Raw genomic sequence first — 23,479 nt, 5'->3', positions numbered from 1 at the left:
ATTGGTGCCACCTGTGTTCCTGCACACACCCACCGCAGTGCTATTGGCGGTCCATATGGACTCAGTCACATGGAGGCTTCCCACTGACTATATGGGCAGTTGTTACATGCATCAGTGGGATGTCGTCGCTCTCATGTGGGGAGAATTCTAATGACCAGCGCAGAGGAGCTCCAACAGCGTCTCTCTCTCTCCCTCTCTCCCTGCCCGCGATAAGACCCCGGCATTGGGCGAACAATTAAAATGGCCCCTGGCTCATCATTTTTCACCACATGGCACCGGTTTAAAGTCGCCCGTTATGGGGACTGTACCAAATTGGAAATGGACTCTGAGATTTCTCCGGCTGTGCAGCGATGTGCCATTGCTCCATGTGTTTTCGGAATGCCGTTTTGATTTATGCAGTTTGACATGAATGAAAAGAGCATTGGCAGGGTTTCTGTGCAGATCCTTTGTAAATGTCTGAAACCATGCCTGTCAGGAGAGGAAAACATTGGATCCATCTCTGCTTTCTTTCCACTTGCACTTAACACTCAAGCAAAAAAAAAAAGATCTTCCATCCCCTCTCACATAATAACAGGGGCAGCAGATGCATAAAATACGTAATTACGATCTTGTATTGCAAGGTTGTTTTCGATGGGGATAGAACACAGATAGGCCTGTCTAAAATAAAATGTGAGTGTGTTGAAAAACTATGCAAATAGCCCTGACACTGGCAACAGGACCTGTCATTTTATGTGTTTGTGAGGAGTCAAAGCTGCAAGACATTTGGCTGTATTTTTCCAAAGCTATCATTTCAGGTAACAGTCTCTGATATGATTTAGAATATTCCCTCCACAAGAAGATTTTTTTCTAATGAATTTGAATGCATACTCTTGTCTATGGTGTTATGAAATGGGTCACAGAATCTATCCATAACAATGTGTTGACACCATACTAAATAGCATAAGGGGATGTTGACAGAGTGGGTATATGCCGAGATTGAGTCTGTCAGGAGATACAGGCTATGTCATGTCAGCACCTACATTCGAATTAGTTCATCGTTGAAAAATGGTGCAGGAACTCCCATACGTGTGTGTGTGTGTGTGTGTGTGTGTGTGTGTGTGTGTGTGTGTGTATGTGTGTGTGTGTGTGTGTGTGTGTGTGCGTACGCATGCATGCGTGCATCTGTGTGAGTGCGTGCTGTGTGTACAGCTGATTGTTTAACTATCCATCCAGCGGTCGGGGTGGGGGGTAGGGGGTAACATGGGCATGTATGTGTGAGAGATGTTCATCTGAAGATATGAATTCCTCCCCAGGCTAGTGTCTTTCATTTATGTGTTGTAAAAATTCTCCTTTTCATTTGTAGAATTAGCGCAATATATTTAGAAGAAAACATATGGAAAAATAAAATGTCTTGAAATACACACATACTGTCTTACCATTGTGGGCAAAATCCTGTTTGTGACATTGCCAGGATTGATCACGTCATGTGAGCTTTCTCCTCCTTACCATCTAATTAATTTATTAATCCATAAAACGAAGCAGCGCAGCAATTGAGATTTCAAGAAAGGACTTTTAAGGGTTATAGATCTAGAAGTCTCCGAATTGTGTTTAGGGCCAATAAAGACCCCTTAATAGGGAACTGATTAAGTGTCGAGTGGCTTTGATTGACAGCAAGGTACTCATCTATTCTTTTCATGCTGGTCTCATCAGGTCAGCCAACACTAGGGACATTTTCAAAGGGAAGACCAAGCTAAGATCTTTAAAGCAGGTCTGTAGTTAATTCTTAGAGGTGAACTAGTGGAACTTCTATGACCTTCTTTTGAACTTTCCTTATTCATGTGGTATTCTATTTGAAAGTGTAGGCTATGTGAACTAGTTTGATTGGTTGATCTATCAGACATCTCTCGAAGCCAATCTAACTTTATAGTCTCCTGAATCCTTCACCTGATGCATTCATGATACACATGCTTGAATTGTGCAGTAATTGCTTACGTCTGTTCGTTTTTGACATCCTTTATCACATGAAATCCTGCAGGTATCGCTGTCATCACTGCAGAAGCATACGTTTCTTTGAAGTGGTATTCAATACTCGCTTCTTTTTTTTACCCCATTCCCCATTTATCCACTTCCTCCAAAACAATGTTCACTTCAGTTGTGAAATTGTGACAAAAATGGAATGGGAATTAAGAGAATATATTATGTAGGCCCATTTCTGCTATAGTCATTTGCTCTCGCAGGCACCGGGCACCACTGGTGTGCTTTCAGCTGGCTCTCATTACCCACTGAATAGCCACAAATGGCTGAGAACAGAGTCATGGCCGGAGCAGCAGTGTGTGGGGAAGTAGATGCACCATAATGAGGCGGAATGGGCCTTCCAGGGCTCCGCGGAAAAGCACTCTCCACTCAGGGTGCCCTTTTACCAGCCGCCCTAGTTTGTGGCATGAGAAATGGCACACACTAGCATGAAAGCCTCCGCAGACAGCCTGTTGTACTGACAGAGAGAGTGTGTGAGAGAGAGAGAGAGAGAGAGAGAGAGAGAGAGAGAGAGAGAGAGAGAGAGAGAGAGAGACACAAACTGGAAGTGCATACACCAATAAAATGTGAAAAAGCTCGGCTGCTGAAATGACGGCATCTGCTTCTGGACCACGCAGCTAGCCTCATGCTATGTGGAGGAGACACACTGTGCTGATCAAGGCCCGGGGTGGCCTTGACTAGGTTTGACTGCCACAAAGCCATCACACTCCTGCTGCCTCAATTTCTCCACAGCACTGGCAAATATGGCCAAGGGGCAGCTCTCATTTTATCTTGTAACATTCCGACATCTGTTCCTCTTGCGGCGGTGGGCTGCATTGGAGCCATGACTGCTTTGATTCTGGCAAAAGTCTGGGGCCGTCTTTTTTGAGCGGCCGTGCTTTGAAAGAAGCAACACTTAAAATAAATAATATAAGTCGGTCTGGGAACTTTGAGGATGATTTATCTGCTGAGACATTGACCCACCCACCCATTTCAATGAAAAGCTGCAGTAATCAGTGAGCAAGTCAGAACAGTCAAAGGAATGACAGATGAAAGCTCATTTGTATGTATGTATGTGTGTGTGTGTGTGTGTGTGTGTGTGTGCAGATACGAACAAGACAAGTCATTGCCTTCTTCTCCTGTTCTCTCATACCCCTCTCCCAGTATCTTGAGCTCACTCGCCATCTCTCTCCCCATCCTTGCAGGATTTCATTTACATAGTTTGATTGGATGGGCTCATGTCTAGAGGAGAAGAACAGAGGGTCCAGGCTGGATCCTGTGGGAGGAATGTGTGTGTGTGTGTGTGTGTGTGTGTGAGAGAGAGAGATTGAGAGAGAGTGAGAGAGAGAAAGAGAGGGAGAAGGAGAGAGGGAGAGAGAGAGAGAGAGATGGCTGCTTGATGGCTGCTTGGGAGCACATTCCCATGATACATCTCAAGGTGAGGTAGATGAGATTTCCACAGGGCCCGGGGCAAAGCATCTGAAGGATTTCAATCACATTGCAGTCCTCAGCTTCTCCACCGCCAGAGCGTTACATACCTTCAGCAGCCATCATGGATCGCAACTGGTTGCTGGGCAGGATGTTCTTTCCAGAGAAACAGGAGGAGGGGGGTGTGGGGGGTGTTATGACAACCGGAATAATCAGCTTTCGTTTGACACTGTAGCACCTGAGCGGAATCCAGCAGAGAGGAGATGTAGGTGGTGCCGTATTATATGATATTGCTAGATATAAGTCCCTGTGTTGGACATCACAAATCCAGTGTGATAGCCATCACTAGAACTTGCACTTTCGCCACAACTATATTTCATAGCAGATTCAGCTTGAGTGCTCGCACGTGTCGACACAGGGTTATTTCTTCTGCCCAACCAGTGGGTAACATATTTCTTCCAAAGTAAACTAGCTGAAGTGTGTGTCTTGCAGAAGCACAAACGTTGTACTCATCGCAGCGGTACATCCTGGTACCTCGCCCATGCATTATGTATAAAACGTACTTAGTCTCGGAGCGCAGCCATATTACAGGTTTAAAGATCAACAAACCTGTCAGACAGGAAGATCCCGAACGAGATTAATGCAAAAGAGTGGAATTTCCATCTTCACTCCACATTAGGACAGCGAGCTAACCAACCGTTTAATGCTGCACATTGAACTTGCAAATGGCAGACAGTTTTGAAGGGCCCCGAAGATGCATGGCACATGGAAATTAGGTGAACCTATTAACATCCCAGAGCGAGTTATCAGTGCCATGCATCAGTTCTGCATGCCTGATTGTCAGGAGCAATTTATCAGATCATTTGTTTATTTATTTTTTTGGTTGTCATGCTGAATGTTTTGCATGCAAGTGCTTTATCCTGATGTTCGAGCCGAATTCAAGCACATATTTTTTTTAAATCTTTTTTAGCCATCAGATAAAGAGGTCTGATAGGACCCCTTTCTAACTCTGTGGTGTTTGCAGAAACTCTGTACTCACTGTCTACTGCAAATACAGAAAAAACAGTCCTTCACACGACATCCTATTGCTTCCCAGTCTGAGGGCAGTGTGTTGATTACACAATGACGAAGAATTTAGTTTCCTCCTAATTTGATTGTGCTCCGTCTGGACAAACAGGGTTCAAGGAAGTCTTTGATTACAAAGAAGAGCAGAAGAGCATTCTTTGGATTTTTCCAGACACGTGGCAGAGAGAGCCGAGGAGGTAGGGGTGGTACCACTCCCAGTCCCAGACAGTGAGTCCCCACCGGACCTGCGCTCTCTTTCCCAAGCCCTGGCTGTGCCCTGTTTGATGAGTTCCATCAGTACTAAGCATGCCCCTGGGAAGTGAACTTTCAGCACGTCTTAAGCAAGTTCTCCTGAGAGCGTCTGTTTTTCAGACGAGTTGCAGTGTCTGTTTCACAGCCATTCCGCTAAGTGTCAGGTGTCATTGTGAATGATAGATCTGCTCGCGATGACGGAGATCGCCCCTGGAACATACCTCGGCCTCAAACAGATGCTGTGTGAGCTCATCAGGAGCCCCCAGATTGCTTCAGATAAGCAGGAAGCTTACAGATTAAGTTGTAAAAATGTTTGTGTGAAACACAGAGAAACTAGTCAATACTAATGTAAGTAATTGAGAGTGTGTGCTGTGACTGGATGAGTTTATATATAGAAACATAACTAAGATTGAAGTAAAGTTCAGTTTCTCATTTATATTTCAATATGTACTGAAGAGTGATGGGCCTCATTATTTTTGCCCGAGGAGCGGCTTTGCTCTCTTCCTTTCTGTGTGATCCCCGTCCACAGCTTTTCATCCCTGCTGTGCCTCGGTGAAAGGCAGCCACTTAATGACCCAGCATGTCTCCAGGGAAACCCTTCTCATCGCTCACCTGTCAGCGCACATGGGCGGTCTCGAAATATTTCACTGCGGTCCAAAACAATAATTGAAATCTTACTCGCCAATGAGGAAATGGTGGGTGAGGTGAGGCTTTCATTTTTTTTTTTGGTTCTCCACGAGAACCAAAAAAAACCACTCGTGCAGGGTGAAGTATTAATCTCGGAGACCGGGGGGCCCACATGTAAACCAACCAACCACAAGCGACCGAATAGGCTGGTCAGTGGCAGGATGGTGAATGGCCTTAATAAAGAGCTCGCTCTGGCGAGGCCCTTCACTGTGAGGGTGAGGATGCACACGTACGTTCGCCCTCTCAGATTTATGTGCTTTGCCAAACTTTTTATTCACACTTCACATTTATCTCTCCTGCATGTTGGAGACAGAAAATGTTTGTATTTTTTTCCATGTGTTTTCACAGCCCCCCTCTCTCTCTCTCTCTCTCCCAATTATTCTCTGACAAAAACCTCAGAGAGGGAGAGGAGTAATAGATTGTATTGTGCAAGTAGATGCTATCTGATAGGGCTGAGACTGTGGTCCGGCTCAGGCCTGATTAATATCCACCGCTACGTCTCCAGCTCGCTTTGGATTCTTGTCCAGCAGAGTTCTGCTCGCTAAAGCTCTGTGATAATGATCTGTGCCGTTGCGCAGCCCTCGCACAAGGGAACCGAAACAGCACGTCGTTGCCATTCTTGCCGAGCAACCTGGAGAAATCGCTGTTTAATTGAAAAAGTAATTAAAGCATTTTCTCTTTCATCTGATTTTCGGTCGGAGAGCGCAACGTGAAATTGATGTGAAATTGAGAGATTCTGGGGGGTGGGGGAGGAGAGGGTGTTGAAACCAGTTGGAGGCAAACAGTAGCTGCCTGAAAGTTTGCTCGCAATCCATCAACAACAAAAGGCTTTACAGACATCTGTCAAATTATATGAATCACCCAAAACCATTGGGCCACTCTTAGTCACCCTGTGATTTTTTTGCAATGCATTCCAGAGCTAAGGCCAGATTATCTGCTCCCATTTGTGAATGCTCAACAGAAATTTGCCAACTCCAAACTCACTCATGGTCCTGGTGAGTGAGTTTCATCATCCGCTGCATTTTTTACTTTATCTCTGTCTACACCCCCCCCCCCTTTCTCAAATTGAGCATTTTTTCACTCATTTTTTCTTTGTCTTTTTTTTTCTTGCTGGAGGGCCCTTACTGTTGTCAGCTCTCCTATTGCATAATGAGGCAATTTTCAGCCTTTTTTATTTGGCCTCTTCCCCGTGAGTTTCATCACGATGGGGGATTAAAGAGAGCGAGGCGTCCCATGAAAGTGCATCCTTTCCCTCAGACGTGAACGGATGGCCTCTTGCCTCTCTCTCCTAGCTGTGTCTTATCAGCGAAGGTGGCGGGGAGAGCTCTCAATCCATACTCAGCAGCGCGAGCGATAACGCCACTCTCTTTTCTGTCCTGCCAGACAGGTGTGAGCCCCTGTGTGTGTGTGTGTGTGTGTGTGTGTGTGTGTGTGTGTGTTTATGTGTGTGTGTGTTTATGTGTGTGTGTGTTTATGTGTGTGTGTGTGTTTGAGCATGCATGCATGCGTGCGGGGTATTTTGTACTCATGCAGTGAGGCGACTGACATGTCAGGCATCGCCCCCAGCTTGTTTTCCCTTCAGGCAACGGGAACATGTGCGTGCAGAACAACTTTTTTTTCACTCCAACTACCTGCAGTATCAGGTGGACCACTACCCCGGCACGCTACCAGCACAGTATGTACAGTATGCGTGTGTGTGTCTGTGTGTGTGTGTGTCTGTGTGTGTGTGTGTGTGTGTGTGTGTGTGTGTGTGTGTGTGTGTGGGAGGGAGGGGGTGGAGGCAGAAAAACTGTTATTTTGCTTGAAAAGAATCTGGGCTTTCTCCAGGATTTGCAGAGGAGGCCTCCCTCCCTTCCACTGCCCCCTCCACTCCCTTCCTGATTAGTGGGCCAAGGGCCTGCCAGCTCAGCCCTGTGATCTCCACTTTTCGCGCCCTGCCTGCCCCCAGATGCATCTGCACTCATCTCTTATCTGCATGGATGACGCATGACTGCACCTGATGAGCACTGACAGCTGTTGCTGTTTGACACCTATAAATACATCCCCATCTCCTCGGCACTTTCTGTCTGTCCGAGACTCATTCGGAGGCATATTAATTCTTTTTTTTTGTCATTCTCTGGAGATTTTTTCTATTAGACGAGGCATATTGCCTCTGCCGCTGTGAAAAGGTGTGAGTCATCGTGATATAGCTCTTCCGTGCCTGGAGTTCTATTTTAGCACCTCATGAGGCTGGGGGAGCTTCTTGATCCCACTGAGCAAATTGGCCAGACCTGTCGATGAGCGGGCCTGCTATTGTCAAGATGCTGTTCACAGGCAACAGTCTGAAAGCTCCTCCAGGCGTTTTTGCTAAGGTTGCTAAGGTTGTTCGCTTTCTGTTGGGGAGATTTGAGGTGTCTTCTGATGTGCAAAAGCAGCATGGTTGGTCCCTGGCACCGCGGAGTTCATTTGAAGGGTAGGGGTCTTTGTGTTTGGCTTAAAAGCCACCCAGACTTTAGCCTTTTACTTTACTCCAAGGCCTTGTCTTAACGTCACTTATACAGTACGAGAAGCTTTCCAGTTCAATTTTTGCTAATCTTCTTTATCGTAGCATTGCAGCACAGGCAATGAGGATTGGAAATGGAAGAAAAATCAAGAAATAAATAAATATGTTTCGCTTATCCCTGGAAGTCGAGCTCCTTTTGTTCCTTTGACAACCTCTTGCACAAAGGGACCAGCAGCAAACTACCTGTTGAGCACAATGTCACCCCGCAGACAAAGGTGTTGCACAATGGCTGTTCCCTGTCAGGCGTCTGGGTGATGGGCGCGGCACTGAGCGTAGGGTTTCTCCACGGGGCCAATGTGTACCTCAGGACTCGTATGTTCTCCTACAGGCTTCCTGAGTCCTGCTGTCTGAACCACTTTACACACACACACACACACACACACACACACACACACACACACACACACACACACACACAAACACACACACACACCTGGTCAAAATGGGCTCAAACCGCTTGCAGTATTTTGCCAGCGGATGCAGCCTTTTGTGGTTTTGTCCGTGGATGTGTGCACACGTTGCTGGAATTGGGTATTGAGCTGGAAAGTGTTTGTTTCCCTTAAACGAACCGCAGAGCGGACTGTGTTTAATTTTTAGAATTCTATCCATCATTGAGCACTGGTCAATTCTGTGGTGCCTTTTTCCGCAAGCTCATTGAATGGTGAAGTGCATGCCGTCGTGTTTCTATTTTTGGGACCATTCAGATGTGTCTTAAATGCGCTCCTCTCCCCTGGCCCAGCTCTGCACCTGTGGTCACCAGGGTGATGCGCTCTGTTTAGCAGACGAGGCGTTCTCCCCTGTCAGCAGGCCAGCGGATGCTAAAGCAGGATTAGACAGTCTGGAGGAGCCGTAAAAATAGCTGTTTCAACAACATGGCCGTCTGAGAGCCTCTCATTCCCCTTCTGCAAGTAATCCAAGGCCGGCTATCGGGCCAAACAATCTCCTGCACCAGGGTGTCAGGTCTACAGGAGACCCCATCAGGAGCTCAAAAAAAATAAAATAGAATGAATTAACGGTCGCTGGAGTGGACAGCTTTTCACAGGCCCTCCCAGGAAGTAGAATCCCATTAGGGTTTCTTCAGAGGTCACTTGACTTTAAATGGAGAGTGGGTGAAGTGGAGGCCGGTCCTGTTTTCCAGCTGATGCAGAGGTCTTGAGAGCACTCAGTGTTATTGCAGGCCATATGGAAACGGTTAAGGGCACGTCAGCAGAAATTTTCCTTGCTCCTGAAACCGTAATGTGTGTCTGGCGTGCTACTCCTTTTTTCTCCCGTGTGCCTCGAGAGGGGCGCCGATCACATGCACACACGCCTGCCCGCTCGCCTGCCCGTCTCAACGAGAGGAGCTGCGCTGTGGGCGTCTTCCCTGGCACTCTCTCGTAATTCATGCTTTTACAGGTTCCGATAATTACACGCTGCAGTAGGCCTATGCACTCATTTTTAGATTAATAGCCAGATATAAGACAGGAGGGCTGTCCTTGAGAAGCTGGTGGTTCCAGTTTCCCCTAGTCAAGCACAGGTCAGATAACGTGCACTGTGACACTGCGGAGAGGAAACAAGAGTGGAACTCCCTTTCAGACGTTCTGTTTCCTTCAGAGGCGGGAGTGTTTTCATACAGTGTTACGGAGCTTTCACTGGCCTGCCGAGCTTGTAAAGTTTCTCATAACTGCTAGCTTGGAACATGCTAGAGAGCTCCTGTAAAATCGGCTGTGTTGAAATATGTGTGCGACACTTATTTTTTGCTCTGGGGTTTATAGGCAAGCTTTAAATGGACTAACCAAAAAGCCTTGCAAAATAAATGCTTCCACTGCTTGTGTTTTGGCACACCGGCACGTCTGGGTGAGTCATGGGAAACTGTTTCACGTGAGAAATTTCTTCTGTGATTCACCCCTGACACTGCCGTCTAGTCTTTTGTGGCAATGGGGAGAGCTTTGGCAAGAAGGAGAGAGCAGTGGGAGTGGCTTATCTGGGCAGATGGTGACTTCTCTGCCCGCCACACAGGTCAGTATCAGCAGCCTGCTGCTCAGCTCCTGAGACATGTCCACCGTGAGAGGCCGTGGTGGCCGGCCACTTTTATCTCACCGTCTTTTTCAAACTGCCCCCCCCCCCCACCACACACACACACACACACACACAGGAAATATGATGTCATGCTTTTGGAAGGCATCTATCGGTCAGAGGCCCAGGATTCTGCTGAGTGCTCTGACTGGGCAGTTTTGACGGGTTGAGCTCACTCACTGCGCTCCATCTATAATACAAGCGCTGTGACCGGGCTGACCGCCCTGCGCCACTGAGCAAACATTTCTGTGTCTCTGGACGAGACATGTGAGCACGGCGGCACGCTGACTTGCGGTGCAGACGCGGCACATGACACACACACACACACACACACACACACACACACAGAAAAAAGCAAGGACGCAGGGAAGAGTTCAAACTGCGACTAAGCGGAGAACATATTTCCCTTTTTAATAATGCAATGCTGGCCTTCAGTGTATCCCAGCACTTCTGCTCAGCTTTGATGTGCACATAAAACAGGAGGGCTTTGAACAGCACCTTTCACATGCCCCCCCCCAGCCTAAGATGCATTCTGCTATCAGCGCCTGCCCTCTGTTCTGCTGTCAGAGAACTTATCATCATCATCATCGTTTGGCAGAAAGTCTACCTAGAATATATGTGCAATTTACCAGATGCGGCAAACAGTAATGAGAATCCCATATTGCCAATATGGACAGGGGCATAGGCAAGGCAGGCTTGTTTATTAGTTTGTTTGTTTGTTGATTTATTTATTTATTTATCTAGATGGAGGGGTTGAGTCTACTCTCACGAGTCATCATGTGCAAGCTTTTGAATAAGGCCATATCTTCACCTCACCTCAAAACAACACAGAACATTTCCCCCTGTACACTGCCTATCAAAAGCCCTGAGCTACTGGTCTGGGTACACACACACACACACACACACACACACACACACACACACACACACACACACACACACACACACACACACAGTGCCAGGTCAGGGCATTCTTTTGCCCTAGCGTGAGTGCCATGTGATTTACTAGAGCACCGTTTTCTGAGCTATGTGAATGCACAGAGGTACCGGCTGTGATCGTCTATGATAATTCTCTCTTTGTTTTGTAGGACTGAAGTGAATACCCTGTAGCGTGGGGGCCAGGCAAGGGGGAAGAGAGAGAGCGAGAGACAGACGGAGAGAGAGAGAAAAGCTCCTTGTGCGATCAGAGAGGTAATCTACCAGAGATATCGCTCCCCTGAAAAGAAGAGGAGGCGTGCGGGACTCTTCTGCCTCAAGGACCTGCTGCCCATCATCGTCCGACCTCAAGGTCCTCAGTTTCATCTGTACGGCATGAAAAATCCACAATAAAAAACATTCTCTGCCCCGACTGCTGTCTGTTCTTTCTTTTCTGTTTTTCTTTTCGTTCCTCTTCTGTTTTTCTGACCGTGAGGAAAAGATGATTTACTACCTAAGGGCTTTCATCCTTGGTTTTAACTGCCATGCACAAATTGGTCTTGCACCGGATGACATGTTGCCACATTATGAGCTGTTCCGTGGTACAAATAAATGCATAATTCATGAGTCGATGGCTCAGCTATGGTGCGGGTGGCAGGCTGTGGTCGGGGAGAAGAGTCTTGCAGAAAATTTCACACCTGTTCCGTAATTACCACCTGGGTGAGACGGATAAGGCCGGCCCTGGGAGGTGGTTTTAATCATGTTAGTGCCAGCACACAGCCCCAGCAACACTTGTATGGTGTTCCTCGAGGGATACTGTGGATTTTCTTGCACACATTTTCATAGTGATACAGTCATGCACTGGTTGCATCAAAATATCAAAATAAAAGTAAATTCATGTAATTTTTATGTAACTGCAATGGGAACAAGGCTGCTGTTATTAGCCACATGTGCTTTTTTTACCTTTTCCCTGTTGGATTTTGCAATCCCTTAAAGATTTCTACAGATATAGGCAAAGTAGCTTCCTGATCTTTTTATAAACGCAGCCCTCACAAATCTCTGCCTGTCCCCAGAGAGAGAGAGAGCGAGAGAGAAAGAGAGAGAGAGAAAAAGAGAGCGAGAGAGAGAAAGCGAGAGAGTCAGAGCGTGCATTTTTTCTGAATGTTTTTACAACAACTGCAGTCTTCTTTTTTTTTCCTGATGCAAACAGTGCCACCGCCGTCTCCTTCAAGTCCCTGACTCCATTCCTCACTCTCACACACAAGCGCTTTTCTGTCTGTCTTGTTTTTTGGTCTAGGTGCCTTGAGAAGCTTCCAGTTCTGACCAGACCTCTGGAGCTGAAAGATGAAGAGCCGCGTCGCCTTGCTGCTGCTCCTCGCCACCCTGCCCGCCCTGCCCTTCATTCAGGCTGGTAAGCCACCACAGGGAAAACGACACATGCATAATTAGATCAATGCTAATGTGGATTAGAGGCTGCCTCAGTGTGACTAAAGGGAAAATGCTGGCAAGCGGGCGCGCGTGTCTGGGGTATTTTGGGTGTATGTGGCACTGGGACGGTTTCCTCCTCCACCTCCTCCCTCCTCCTCCCCTGGGTGTCTGCTGGGAGTGGGTAGACAGTACACCCAGTGAGCAGCTGCCCATGGAGCTGCTTCATCAGGCCTTCAGCTGGCACAGACGCACGTGAATGGAGCAGCATAGGTGCAGCTGGTTGTGGTCACATTGGGACAGGGTTGCACCAGGCCACGGTGTGACATTCTGCTATTCGTAAGACCAAGGTCTGTTTCGCCAGAGAGTGCAAGCTTGGAGAGGCTTTATTATTACATTTTGATTTCACCATAGATAAGAGCTTAGTGCAGCCAGGGGGGATCGATGCGGGATGGCATATGTGGCCTTAGAAATATAATAACTCATGCAGCCTGGAGTGTACTGCATGTCCTCAAGTGTTATTATTAAGTCTGCTCTCTCCGTTGAGCAGCCAGCAAACAGGAGCGCACACCGCACTCGAGAAGAATGCATTTCTGCCTCCTTAATAGACAGTTTGTTGTGCTGCGCGCGGAATAGAAGAGGAGGGAGTGTGTGAGCTCCTGGTTAAGTGCTGTGAACCAGCTTTTGCTTTTGTGTCTGCTGGTGGTTACGTGACACCACGGCGCTAAGCTCTGCTCTGCTGTGCTCTGCTGTGCCGGTTCAGCTGCCACTGCTGCTGCCGCCGCCGCTGCTGCCACGTATGGGAAAAGCAGCCAGAGCGAGGCTCCCCTGTTGACTTCAGCCCGGCAGCATTGGCTCCGCTCCCGAGCCCGTGGCCTCATCTCCTCCAGATCCTGATTTAATTCTACCCCTGTGCGGAGGAGCTGACCTCAAAGCATGGAGGCCACACTTAGCTGTGGCACACTGCCTCATATTTATATGGCCGCATATAAATAGTTCCCTTGTTTTGCTTTTGTCCTTTGAAAAATTGCAAACAGAAGTCTGTCAGAAAATGTTGTTGCGTTTCTCTAATTGCAAACATGACTGGGCCCACTGCTTTCACTTCATGAAAGCTCAAGTGTGGGGCGAAGGACAAGGAAGCAAAAAATTCAATATGGAGCTGACAAGTTCTATAGTTCTGTTCTGGTGTTATTGTGTTCCTCTTTGGCTCCTCTTTCTGCCCTTTGTTGCTGCAAAGCAGCTAAGCAAATATGGCATGCTTTTAATGGAACTGCACGATTGTTTGCATGTAGAAATGCTTGTGCCTCACTGAATCAAATCAGTTGTGGCATTGTATGGTGCTGGTGGTCTCTTTCGCTTTGTTAGAGGCCTGCTGGGATTGTATGCATATGAGCCAGAGTCTGTTGTGAGTCTGTAGACATTACATTTCGAATGGCTTTCTAGCTCTTGGAATTTGCAGCCTTTTCCGCTGTAATCTCTCTCTAAGAAGTCGGTCCAAACATGAAGAGTTTGAAGATTTACCAAATTAGCATGATAATTAATGGGGTTGTAATTGTTATCAGAGCCTCTCTTTCACTGTTTGTTTGACGTTGCGTTTTCTGTTTGTTGGCGACATGTGTTTTGTCTCCAGGGGTGTTTTAAGGCTGCAGTACACGGACTACTCGTGGTTTACCTGTGTCGGAGTTCAGTCAGGGTTCACCGTGTCTGTCTCCCAAAGCCAAAACAAAAACAGAAGAGAGTCTCGAGTTGTGTTTCGTGCCGCTGTGGCCAGACGCTACAGTGCTCGGAGTTGTTTTTCGTGGGAATATTAACCACTGACTCAGAATGCACTTGGCACCCGTGCTTGTGCAAGAATAATGGTAAAGTTATTTGCTAGCAAGAGAAGTTGAGGGGGAGTTGTGGAAAGGTTGACATGGTGGAAATGTGAAGGACATAGACTCGTCACTATTAGTAAAACAAAAACAAAATAAACACAGCCTGTTTGGAGAAACAAAGCTGGCAGGTCAGAGGGTCAGTGCAGCCTGTCTTGATTTGAGAGTGGAAGCAAATGATCATCTGGATCTGTGGTTGTTTTCGACCTCAGATTGTCTCGATTCACAGCAGCCGGCGTCCCTGGGTGCCATGTGAACGGGTAGTCTGGCACACATGGGTGCTTCCGCTGAGAGCCCTCACGGCACCTCCTCCACCTGCTCCCACTCCTAGCAAAAACTAACAAACCGTGTCGGAGACACACAAAAAAACGGCGTCTGTGATGTGTATTCATGAATACTTCATGCATGCTTGCTAGAGATCTTTCCCTTCATCTACGTTGGAACTTGTTTTAAAGATGTGGTCTGGCAGAAGCCAGGCTGTGGTTGATCACGTTAATGTTGACATTTTGTTTTGTGTGCGTTTGCGTGTATGTGTGTGTGCGTGTGTGTGTGTGTGTGTGTGTGTGTGTGTGTGTGTGTGTGTGTGTGTGTCTTGCAGTGTGTCCTGACAAAGAGTCCGGCTTGCAGCCATGGACACCCGGCCACAGCGAGGCTCATCGTGTTACCATAGGTTACGGCCGCAAAGTCCTCCTTACCAGCTCAGGAACTGTCCACTCCATTGAGATCCTCAACGGGGGTAAGAAGCCATTTTTTACCCTCCCTCGGCCGTGTCCTTCACTGTTAAACTGCCATAAGGATTTATCTCCTCCCATTAGCAGTCAGCTATGTCTCGCCCTGTCCACCACGTGGTCGGGCCACGCAGCGTTCCCTTAAATCAAAGCGCCGATCACTCATCCAAGATCACCTCAGGCTCGTCTAACGCGTGTCAGGAGGATTTCCCCCCACCGTGAAGCGCAGTGCTCGTAAAAAAGAAAGCCCTAGCAGCTTGCTTTGGTGGGTGACTGTAGTCAGCCAGAACACGGCCCCTTAAAAGGAGAGAGTCTGAGATGCCGCTTGCATGAAAAACACTAAAGCCCGGAGACCGCTGTGTCATGGGAGCATTCTTTTTCTGCAGGAAAGCTTGTAATTGCCGACACCAATCGACCCATCTTGCTGCGGGCCAAACACATTCACATTGGGAACAAGGGAGAGCTGCACATCGGCAGTCCAGACTGCCCATATAAAGGCAGCCTCACCATATCCCTCTTCGGGAGGTAAGACAAACACCAACTTTAATTAGGCATGCCAGACGGCGAGCGAGAGCGATTCATAATTCATGATGTCATAACGCTGGCCTCTCTCTCTGATACTGAACAGATCCGACGATGCCGACGTCGGGCACAGCTACTTCGGGCGAAAGTACCTCGGCGTGGGCACAGGAGGCAAGCTGGAGATCCATGGCGCCAAGAAGCTGTCGTGGACGTTCCTCAACAAGACACTGCACCCTGGCGAGGGCAACGAGAACAGCTACCACTTCGAGAAAGGCTGGGGAAACAGAGGCATCATTGTCCACGTCATCGACCCTAGCACTGGCAACGTGCTGCACAACGACAGGTTTGTACGCACAGTGATAACTCTCCTATGATGCATCTGCAAACCACAGATGGAAGCCTGATGAGATAAAAGCACATTGCCATCGCCCATTCATGTTGTTGTGCTTTGAAACAGGATAACCTGCAGGGTGTTATTATTCTTGATTGTACACTGTTTACATTTCTGAGAAGATTTGTATGTTTTCATTGAATGAGCTTAAGTGATTCATGCCCCCCCCCCCCCCCCCCCCCGTACTCGTCTGGGGTCCCTCCGCAGGTTTGATACGTACCGGAGCAAAGACGAGAGCCGCCGGCTGGCTCAGTATGTGGCCGCAGTGGAGGACGGCATGATTCTAGCTATGGTGGTCAATGACGAGGGTTCCAACAACCTCGAGGACACGGCCAAGAAGGCGCTCAACAAATTAGGCAGCCGCGAGCTCACTCGGCTGGGATTCCGGTACTTGTCTCTTTTTCTTTCTCTCTCTCTCTCTCTCTCTCTCTCTTGGACCCTATTGAGCATGAGTGGGAAAACAGCCATGATAGATCAAGCAGATGATCCCCACCCCCGCCCCGAAATGTCCAAAGCTGTCTTAGGACAGCAGTGCAAAATAACTTTGAGGTTTTCCGAACTTGATTTATCCCCTGCTGAAAGATGGCTCTCTCTCTCCCTCTCTCAACCCCAGATTTACTCTCTGAGTATCGATTTGCCTTTCGGCAGGCCAAATCCTGCTCTGTTCGACCGAGTGTTTCCATTACTTCCCCTCAGTCGCAGACACTTGAAAAATGACTCGTGTTCGGATTTAGCATTAAGGTCAATAAAGCATGCGACATGGCAGCTCACCAGAAAGCATGCTTACCTTCTGCACGCCCGCATGACATAAGTCTGGAAAGATTTCTTTAATTTGGGCTAAACTCATCCACACCCCAGACTTGTGCCTTCTCAGTGGAAAGCACTGAAATCACTGTCAGAATTCCACTGGTTAAGTTAATAATGATCTCTGGGTTCACAGTATATGCGTGTGCCGAGCTGTCGGGGTCACAATTATCTCAGACGCTTCTATCCCTGGACCTCAGGCCGCGACAGCGGTAGCCCCACCGTGATTGGCTTGCTTTGTGAGGAAATTCCGAGACTGCTTCTATGGAGCGGCTAGCCAAGTGGCCAGTGGGTCTCTTCTTGCTCGGGAGGGGGAATAAAAATTGACAAACATTCACATTAAAATATTTCCACATGGCTTCTCCACATGAAGGAGGGAACTAGGACCCTAGGGGTGAAAGGGGCGTCTCATCTTGTCTACTGTGCTGCACAGCCTCACCAAATCACACTTAAAGTCTGAAAATTGGGGATACCTTTTATTAGCCAGTAATCATGAAGAAAATGACAGGGAGATAAATGTGAATGTGTTTGGCACAAGGCTTATTTGCATGCACATACCTTAACTTTTTAAGACCTATCTGGGGGGAGGCTCTGCTTGTTAAGCATGCTGTTGCCTGCTCAGATCAGAAGCGTACCACAGTGTCATGGCGTCAGTCTCGGTGTGTCAACCGGGAGATCCTGACTCATCCACTTGATTTTCCTGGCTGACAGTCGGAACAGGCCTGAATGCCAGAGCGACCTGATGTCGTTGTCAGGCTGTCTCCTTACAGGAGGGTCCCGATCAATGTGAGGCTGATGTGTGGCTGATGGTAGTCTCTCCCTAACTGTAATTACCCAGGTTGCCCTGAGTACCTCTTTGGCCGCCAATCACACCTTGTGTCAACATCATTTACAGAGCTGAGTGTCAGAATGTTTATTTAATAGAGACATCTCTGTCTCTCTCCCTGTCTGTCTCCTCTATACTATCTCTGTCAATCTCCCCTCCCCTTCTTACCCCCCGCCCCCTCTCTATCTCTCTCTGTCAACCCCCCCTCCCCTTCATACCCCCCCTCTATTTCTCTCTCTTCCTCTCTCACAATCTCTCTCTCCCTCTCTTTCACTCTATCTCTCTCTCCCTCTCTATATTTCTCCCTCTCTCTCTCTCTCTCTCTCTCTCTCTCTGATACTCACAGTCATCCATGGAGTTTCATCACAGTGAAAGGAGATTCATCTGCTGCAGTGGAGGACCGTGCCATCTATCAAGGTGAGGCCTCTAATCGCCTCTGTTTGCACAGTGTCAGAAGGCAAATATGACACATCCCCTGTGGGAGCCAAGAGATCAGTCCAAATATGCTGAGGCAGATCTACCGCGCCACTCACAACACCCCACTGTGTGTGTGTGTGTGTGTGTGTGTGTGTGTGTATGTGTGTATGTGTGTGTGTGTGCTCTACCACAGGCACCAAGGCATCCTCGGAGGCCAAGAGCTCCAAGATCTTCCAGACAGGCTATGGCGAGCACTTCACTGTCACCACCTCCAGTCAGTGGGTCCAAGGTAAATAGCCAACTCCACTCAACTAACTCCACCAACACCATCTCAGCCACAAACTCTCAGCTTGGAGAGCTTGTGGTCCTCAAGCATCCCTTCATTACAAGTGGAAGAGCCTTAGGCATTTTTATGTTTGTGCAGTGGTGAGCTGCTTGTAGAGGGCATGCATTATGCCACTGGTCAGAAAAATACAGCTCACACAATTCAAACCCATCCAGTAAATTATAGATAATGGCATTCTTGAAAGAGAAGCTTTTGCCATTGGAGGGTGACAGATGATATGGATTGTGTATTGTATTTCAGGATTTCCGAGTCTCTCAAGGGTCTATATTGACATTTGCTTGTGTCCAATCTCAGCCTTCAATCCACAATGGGCCATCATAGTGGAGAGCTGCTCCTGTTACCGTAGTGAATGTAATACATAATCATTATAAAGCGTTTCAAAAATGAGGCAAACTCTGCTGGAGATTATTAGTAATCAAAGAGGCAGTGAGCTACTCTTGATTCAAGGCTCTCTCTCTCTCTCTCTCTCTCTCTCTCTCTCTCTCTCTCTCTCTCTCTTTCTTTGCCTTTCATTGCTGTTTTATGCATTTGATTTGAATGCAGCTGAACAAAGCAAGGAGCATTCCCTGTTGGCGCTAGCTCATCAGGCAGAATATAATGTGGGGAGAAAGCTCCTCAATTACTTTCTGACAGGCAGAATGGAAAAGAGGCAGAATCCTGGATGTAAATTAGTTTAATATCTACGTGGACTCTCTCTGACAGGGCAGAGACAGGGGCTTACTGAACTCAGTGGGTGGTGTGTGTGTGTGTGTGTGTGTGTGTGTGTGTGTGTGTGTGTGTGTGTGTGTGTGTGTGTGTGTGTGTGTGTGTGTGTGTGTGTATGTGTGTGTGTGTGTGTGTGTGTGAGAGAGAGAGAGTTTGTGTGCATGTGTGGGTGCGTGCATGTGTGTGTGTGTGTGTGTGTGTGTGTGTGTTATTGTGTTTGTTATTGTGTGTGTGTATTGTTGCTTGTTTGTGTATTAGTGTTCTCTTATGCAGTCCGTTATGTACCCTGCAGAGGCGGAGTGGACCGAGTGGTTTGACCGGGATGATGAAAGAGGCTCTGGAGACTGGGAGAAGCTCTCTGATCTCCACAAGGCTTTCCCCGAGCGACTGTGCAGCAACCCAATGGACATGGAGGTACACACACACACACACACACACACACACACACACACACACACACACACACACACACACACCATTATATCATTACCATTATATATGCATAAACAAACAAACAGTAAAACAATAATGTTTAAACAAAAAAAGTTGACCTAGATCCCAGTTCTGCCACGCCTGTGACCCACATTTTGTTTGTGCCATCAACCCAGCACAGCCTCCCATCTCCCAGAGTTATGCTATTCTCATTTAAGTTGTGGAGTCAGACACTCAATCAGTTGGGCTGGGTTGATTTAAACAGATTGTAAATTGGGATGGGTTGACCGCAATGTTTGATTTACACAGATTATAATTCGCTCAATATTGACTGCGGGCCTCGTGGTCACCATTTGAACGGACGAGAGGAGCGTTGACCCGCTGCCCTTGCTCTCCCTCTCTCTGATGCAGGCCGAGACCCATGACGGCATCCCGGCGAACATGACGGGCGAGATCTTCTCCAAGAACGACAAGAACTACGGCTTTGTGTGCCTGAACAAGGACCAACCCGACGGCCTCTGCCACAACTACAGAGTGCGCTTTCTGTGCGGGAAGTTGGGTATGTGTGGAATGCAGGGCCCTCCGCAGTCTCCGCGGCAGTAACTACCGCCACGCTCCATCTGTCTCCGCCACTTTACGTTACGGGCTGTAATCAGAGAAATTTGCATTGGCTAGGGGGGTGAATTCTGAGGTTTGGAAACTTGGCATGCTTGCTCTGTCTCTTTCCTCTGCCTGGGCTTGCCAGACGCGCCTTGTCACGTGGATTGCATGTCTGCCTGCATAACAACACCCCCCTACACACACACACACCCAACCCTCCACCCAGCCATCTCGTCCATACCAACCCCCCCCACCACCCCCCCCCCACCCCTCACCCCTCACCCTTTGGGTGAAGACACAGATCTGCAGTCTGGGAAACTTGGCGTGTGTGTGGAGGTAGCGAGAAGTTTAGGCTCTTCCATCATCCAAAAGGCTGTAAGGGCAGATGGGTGCCAACTGGGTGCCAACATGTTGATACCACACTAACAAGTCAATATTCGTGCCCTGGGAATGTGAAGTATCCCTGGAGAAATATAATCCAGCTCAGTCAGGTTGTTCTGCTGCAGGGGGAGGTGGAAACCAGCATGGGTTCCTGACCTTCAGGAGCTGAAATTAGCCAAGAGGATGTGATAACATCACATCACACAATGCTAAGGAAGTCAGGTACAAGCATGCAACGCGCCTGTTTACCTCAAATGCAGAATCTGCATCCCATCTCATCCCATCCCCACCTCACCTTCCTTCCTCGTCACGGTGTGAGTCTACTCAGGCACAGCCGATCGAAGCGTCTGGGGTGTCCCCCTGCTGTGGCGGTCAGACCTGCAGCTGGACGAGGTGTTCTCACGCCAAATCACTATCGCGCGCCGCCAGCACAGAGGAGCGTAGCGAGGCTGGAGACTAATGCAGCTCCCGCTTGGCCACGGTTTGATTCCCCATTGATTTCCCATCAAGCGCTGCACCATTTTCGCACCAGAGCGACCGCAGAGTTTTTCTAAATGGGCAGTGAAAGCATTTTTACATTGCGCTCTGTGGCACGGGGAAGGAGCCAGCAGGTTCAGGCGGTCAGGGCAGGCATGTGTTTCGGACTAGCTTACAGAGGAGGGGAAGAAAGAGAAAGTCTGTGTTTACACAGACAGGTGGGTCATGTTTTGGGGACCTTAGGGCGATGACAAAATCCTCTTTAAGCACCCAAAACAGCAAAGGAATTTTTCGGAAGCTCAAAAAGCCGAGCTTTTACGATGGTTCTCAGAGAGGAGATTCAGAGGGTAGCTGTGTTTTAGTGGTTTTAGTTAGTTAGAGTGGAAGCAGAGCAACCTACAGCACTCCTTGCATGACCACTCCCCCTCTCTCTCTCTTTCTCTGTTTCTCTCTGTTTCTTCTCTTTCCTCCCATGTGCTCACACACTCCAGTAATAAAACTCAATGCTTTATGCTTCGCTGTTTTGAAATATTTGACCACCACTCTGACTATTATTTATGGGAGGTTGTACAGGGAAAATCCAACAGAAGGCTATTTTGTCCACATAACCCCTTCGCCTCACATGCTCCTACTAATCGAATCACATGTCACACACAAGCATCTGCTAATCTCATCAACTACTGTATGTGAGTTTTCCACTGGCCACCCACAACCTCCACCTCCTACACCTCCATCTCCTCCTCCTTCTCTTCTCCTGAACTCATCTGTGGGATTCCTGTACAGCTGTGTTTGTGTCCTCTCCGCCAGCTGAACCAGGGGCCCATGAGATCCACCCGTTACTTTACTGACTTTAACCACCAACACAAACTATACAAAGCCTTTAAAAATGTTTTTCATTGTGTGACATAATATTTATTATAGAGGGAGACTTGTGCATGGTGTCCTTTGAGAATCCAACTCGACCTTATTGGGTCTAGAGACTCCTGAGACTCCAACTCGGGCTTATTGGGTCTAAACTCTTGTGGCAGCATCTAATCTGCTGAAACCTTCTGAACATTAGCTTTATCTTAGCCCTCCAGTGATCATGAGTTGATTTGTTGGTTTTTTTGCCGTCTGCATCTGAGCCAGTGCCAGCCTGTGGAGAAGTCACCGCATCGGTTCCTCAGTCTCCCGCCATCTGTCACCGAGCCTGCGTCAACACGCGCTTGTCTGTCACGCACAGAAAGATGGAAATGCTTTTTTGCTACATCACTCGTACTTTTTTCCTGTTGACAGTGAATTATGTGAATGATGTATGTGCTTATTGTTGTCAATTAAAGCTCCATCACACAACGACTGGGGATTATGGCAGCTTGGACGCCATGTGCACTATAGAGCCCCGCTGTCTCCCACCTCACATTTAGACTATGTTTTGAAAGCAGAATTTCAGCAGTTGCCTAGTAACTGCTGATTCACGGCTAATTGGCCTCTGGATGATTAATCCGAGGATCACATTTATGGCAGGTTCCTCGGAATTCAGTGTTTAGTTTTTGTTTCTCTCTTTCTCTCTTGCTCTATGTCATTAGCTGACGTTTTCTCGTTCCCCTCTCTCCACAGTTCGCCCACACGTGTCCATCACGGTGGACATGCTGTCCAACTCCAGCATCCTGGAGCTGGCTGACGAGGCCCGGGGCTGGAGGGACGGCGACCGCCTGGTGGTGGCCAGCACCGACTACTCCATGCACCAGGCCGAGGAGTTCGACGTGCTGCCCTGCCCGGCCTGCGCCCCCAACCAGGTCAAAGTGCAAGGTCAGTCAATCAATTTACTCACACTCTCCCCCAGACACCTCTGCTGCTGTTTGCTAAAGCAAGCCCTGTGGCAATATGTTCTGTCCATGCTGTGCAGAGTCTGTTTTGAAGTTCAAAAAGGGATGTGTTATTTGCACTGCCAAGCATGTTTGGTTTCTGCTTGCTGTGCTTTCTATCTGGACCTGGAGTTCAGCTTGCATAAGCATGTATCAGGCCTGGGCGGCTCTCTCTCATTCAGGGGTCAGGCTCGAGCTGGATGCACGTGAACTCCGCAGTTCATGCCCGAGCAGGGTTGGGATGACGAGCTGGAACTGAACTGGGAAGGCTTGTGTGGAGGACAAGACGAGTCTGGAAATTATGAATGTTTGACTCGGGGCCCAGCGTTTGAGATTCCACTGAGTTTGGCTGAAGCCACAAATAACCAAAGAAACAAATCAGTGTTGCGAGCGTGCGGTTTCTCGCAGAGCCTCAGAGTGGCGTTTGGGTGTTGGAAGACTGAGCAGTGGAAGACGGTGATTTGTAACGTCGTGGAGAGGAAGTGGCCCAGAGAGTTGTGCAACGCGTCGCCCTTTCTGTTTGATCTGTCACTCCATTTTCTTTCTCCCTCTCTCTCTCTCACTCTCTGTCTCTCTCTCTCTCTCTCTATCTTGCTCTCTCTGTTTAGTGAAGAAAGTGGTGTTAACTGGAATAACCCTGCAGCTGGTTTCAACAGAGCAGGAATTGACCTGTCCAGGAAAGTTTTCCGAAACTGCTGCATCACTCCATTACATAAATTGATTTTACACCGAGGATGCTCTGTGGGAGGAAAAGGCCCCTGTCGGCTCACTAAC

General features: G+C 48.2%; 1 protein-coding gene across 3 annotated transcripts in view; it reads left to right on the top strand.

Moving 5' to 3' along the window:
• The window catches only part of cemip (cell migration inducing hyaluronidase 1), a 62,965-nt gene that overhangs the window by 15,425 nt on the left and 24,061 nt on the right, over positions 1 to 23,479 (top strand). The window contains exons 4-14 of one of the 3 annotated variants that reach the window (XM_076287358.1): positions 11,110 to 11,325; positions 12,234 to 12,347; positions 14,831 to 14,968; positions 15,347 to 15,485; positions 15,589 to 15,825; positions 16,081 to 16,260; positions 17,850 to 17,920; positions 18,114 to 18,209; positions 19,264 to 19,385; positions 19,815 to 19,962; positions 22,458 to 22,649. In XM_076287358.1, coding sequence (XP_076143473.1) covers positions 12,281 to 12,347; positions 14,831 to 14,968; positions 15,347 to 15,485; positions 15,589 to 15,825; positions 16,081 to 16,260; positions 17,850 to 17,920; positions 18,114 to 18,209; positions 19,264 to 19,385; positions 19,815 to 19,962; positions 22,458 to 22,649 — 1,390 coding nt within the window. In that variant the 5' untranslated portion in view covers positions 11,110 to 11,325; positions 12,234 to 12,280. The remainder of the gene's footprint in view (positions 1 to 11,109; positions 11,326 to 12,233; positions 12,348 to 14,830; positions 14,969 to 15,346; positions 15,486 to 15,588; positions 15,826 to 16,080; positions 16,261 to 17,849; positions 17,921 to 18,113; positions 18,210 to 19,263; positions 19,386 to 19,814; positions 19,963 to 22,457; positions 22,650 to 23,479) is intronic. The other 2 variants (XM_076287356.1, XM_076287357.1) reach the window with 2 other exon arrangements.

The sequence above is a fragment of the Alosa pseudoharengus genome, unplaced genomic scaffold (genome assembly GCF_046254945.1).
Source record: "Alosa pseudoharengus isolate Yale_2024_CS ecotype anadromous, Long Island Sound unplaced genomic scaffold, YU_APseudo_1.1 YU_APseudo_1.1_scf_16, whole genome shotgun sequence".
Lineage (NCBI taxonomy): Eukaryota > Metazoa > Chordata > Actinopteri > Clupeiformes > Clupeidae > Alosa > Alosa pseudoharengus.
Note: the sequence above shows the minus strand (reverse complement) of the source record. Positions and strands in the feature narration are given on the sequence as shown.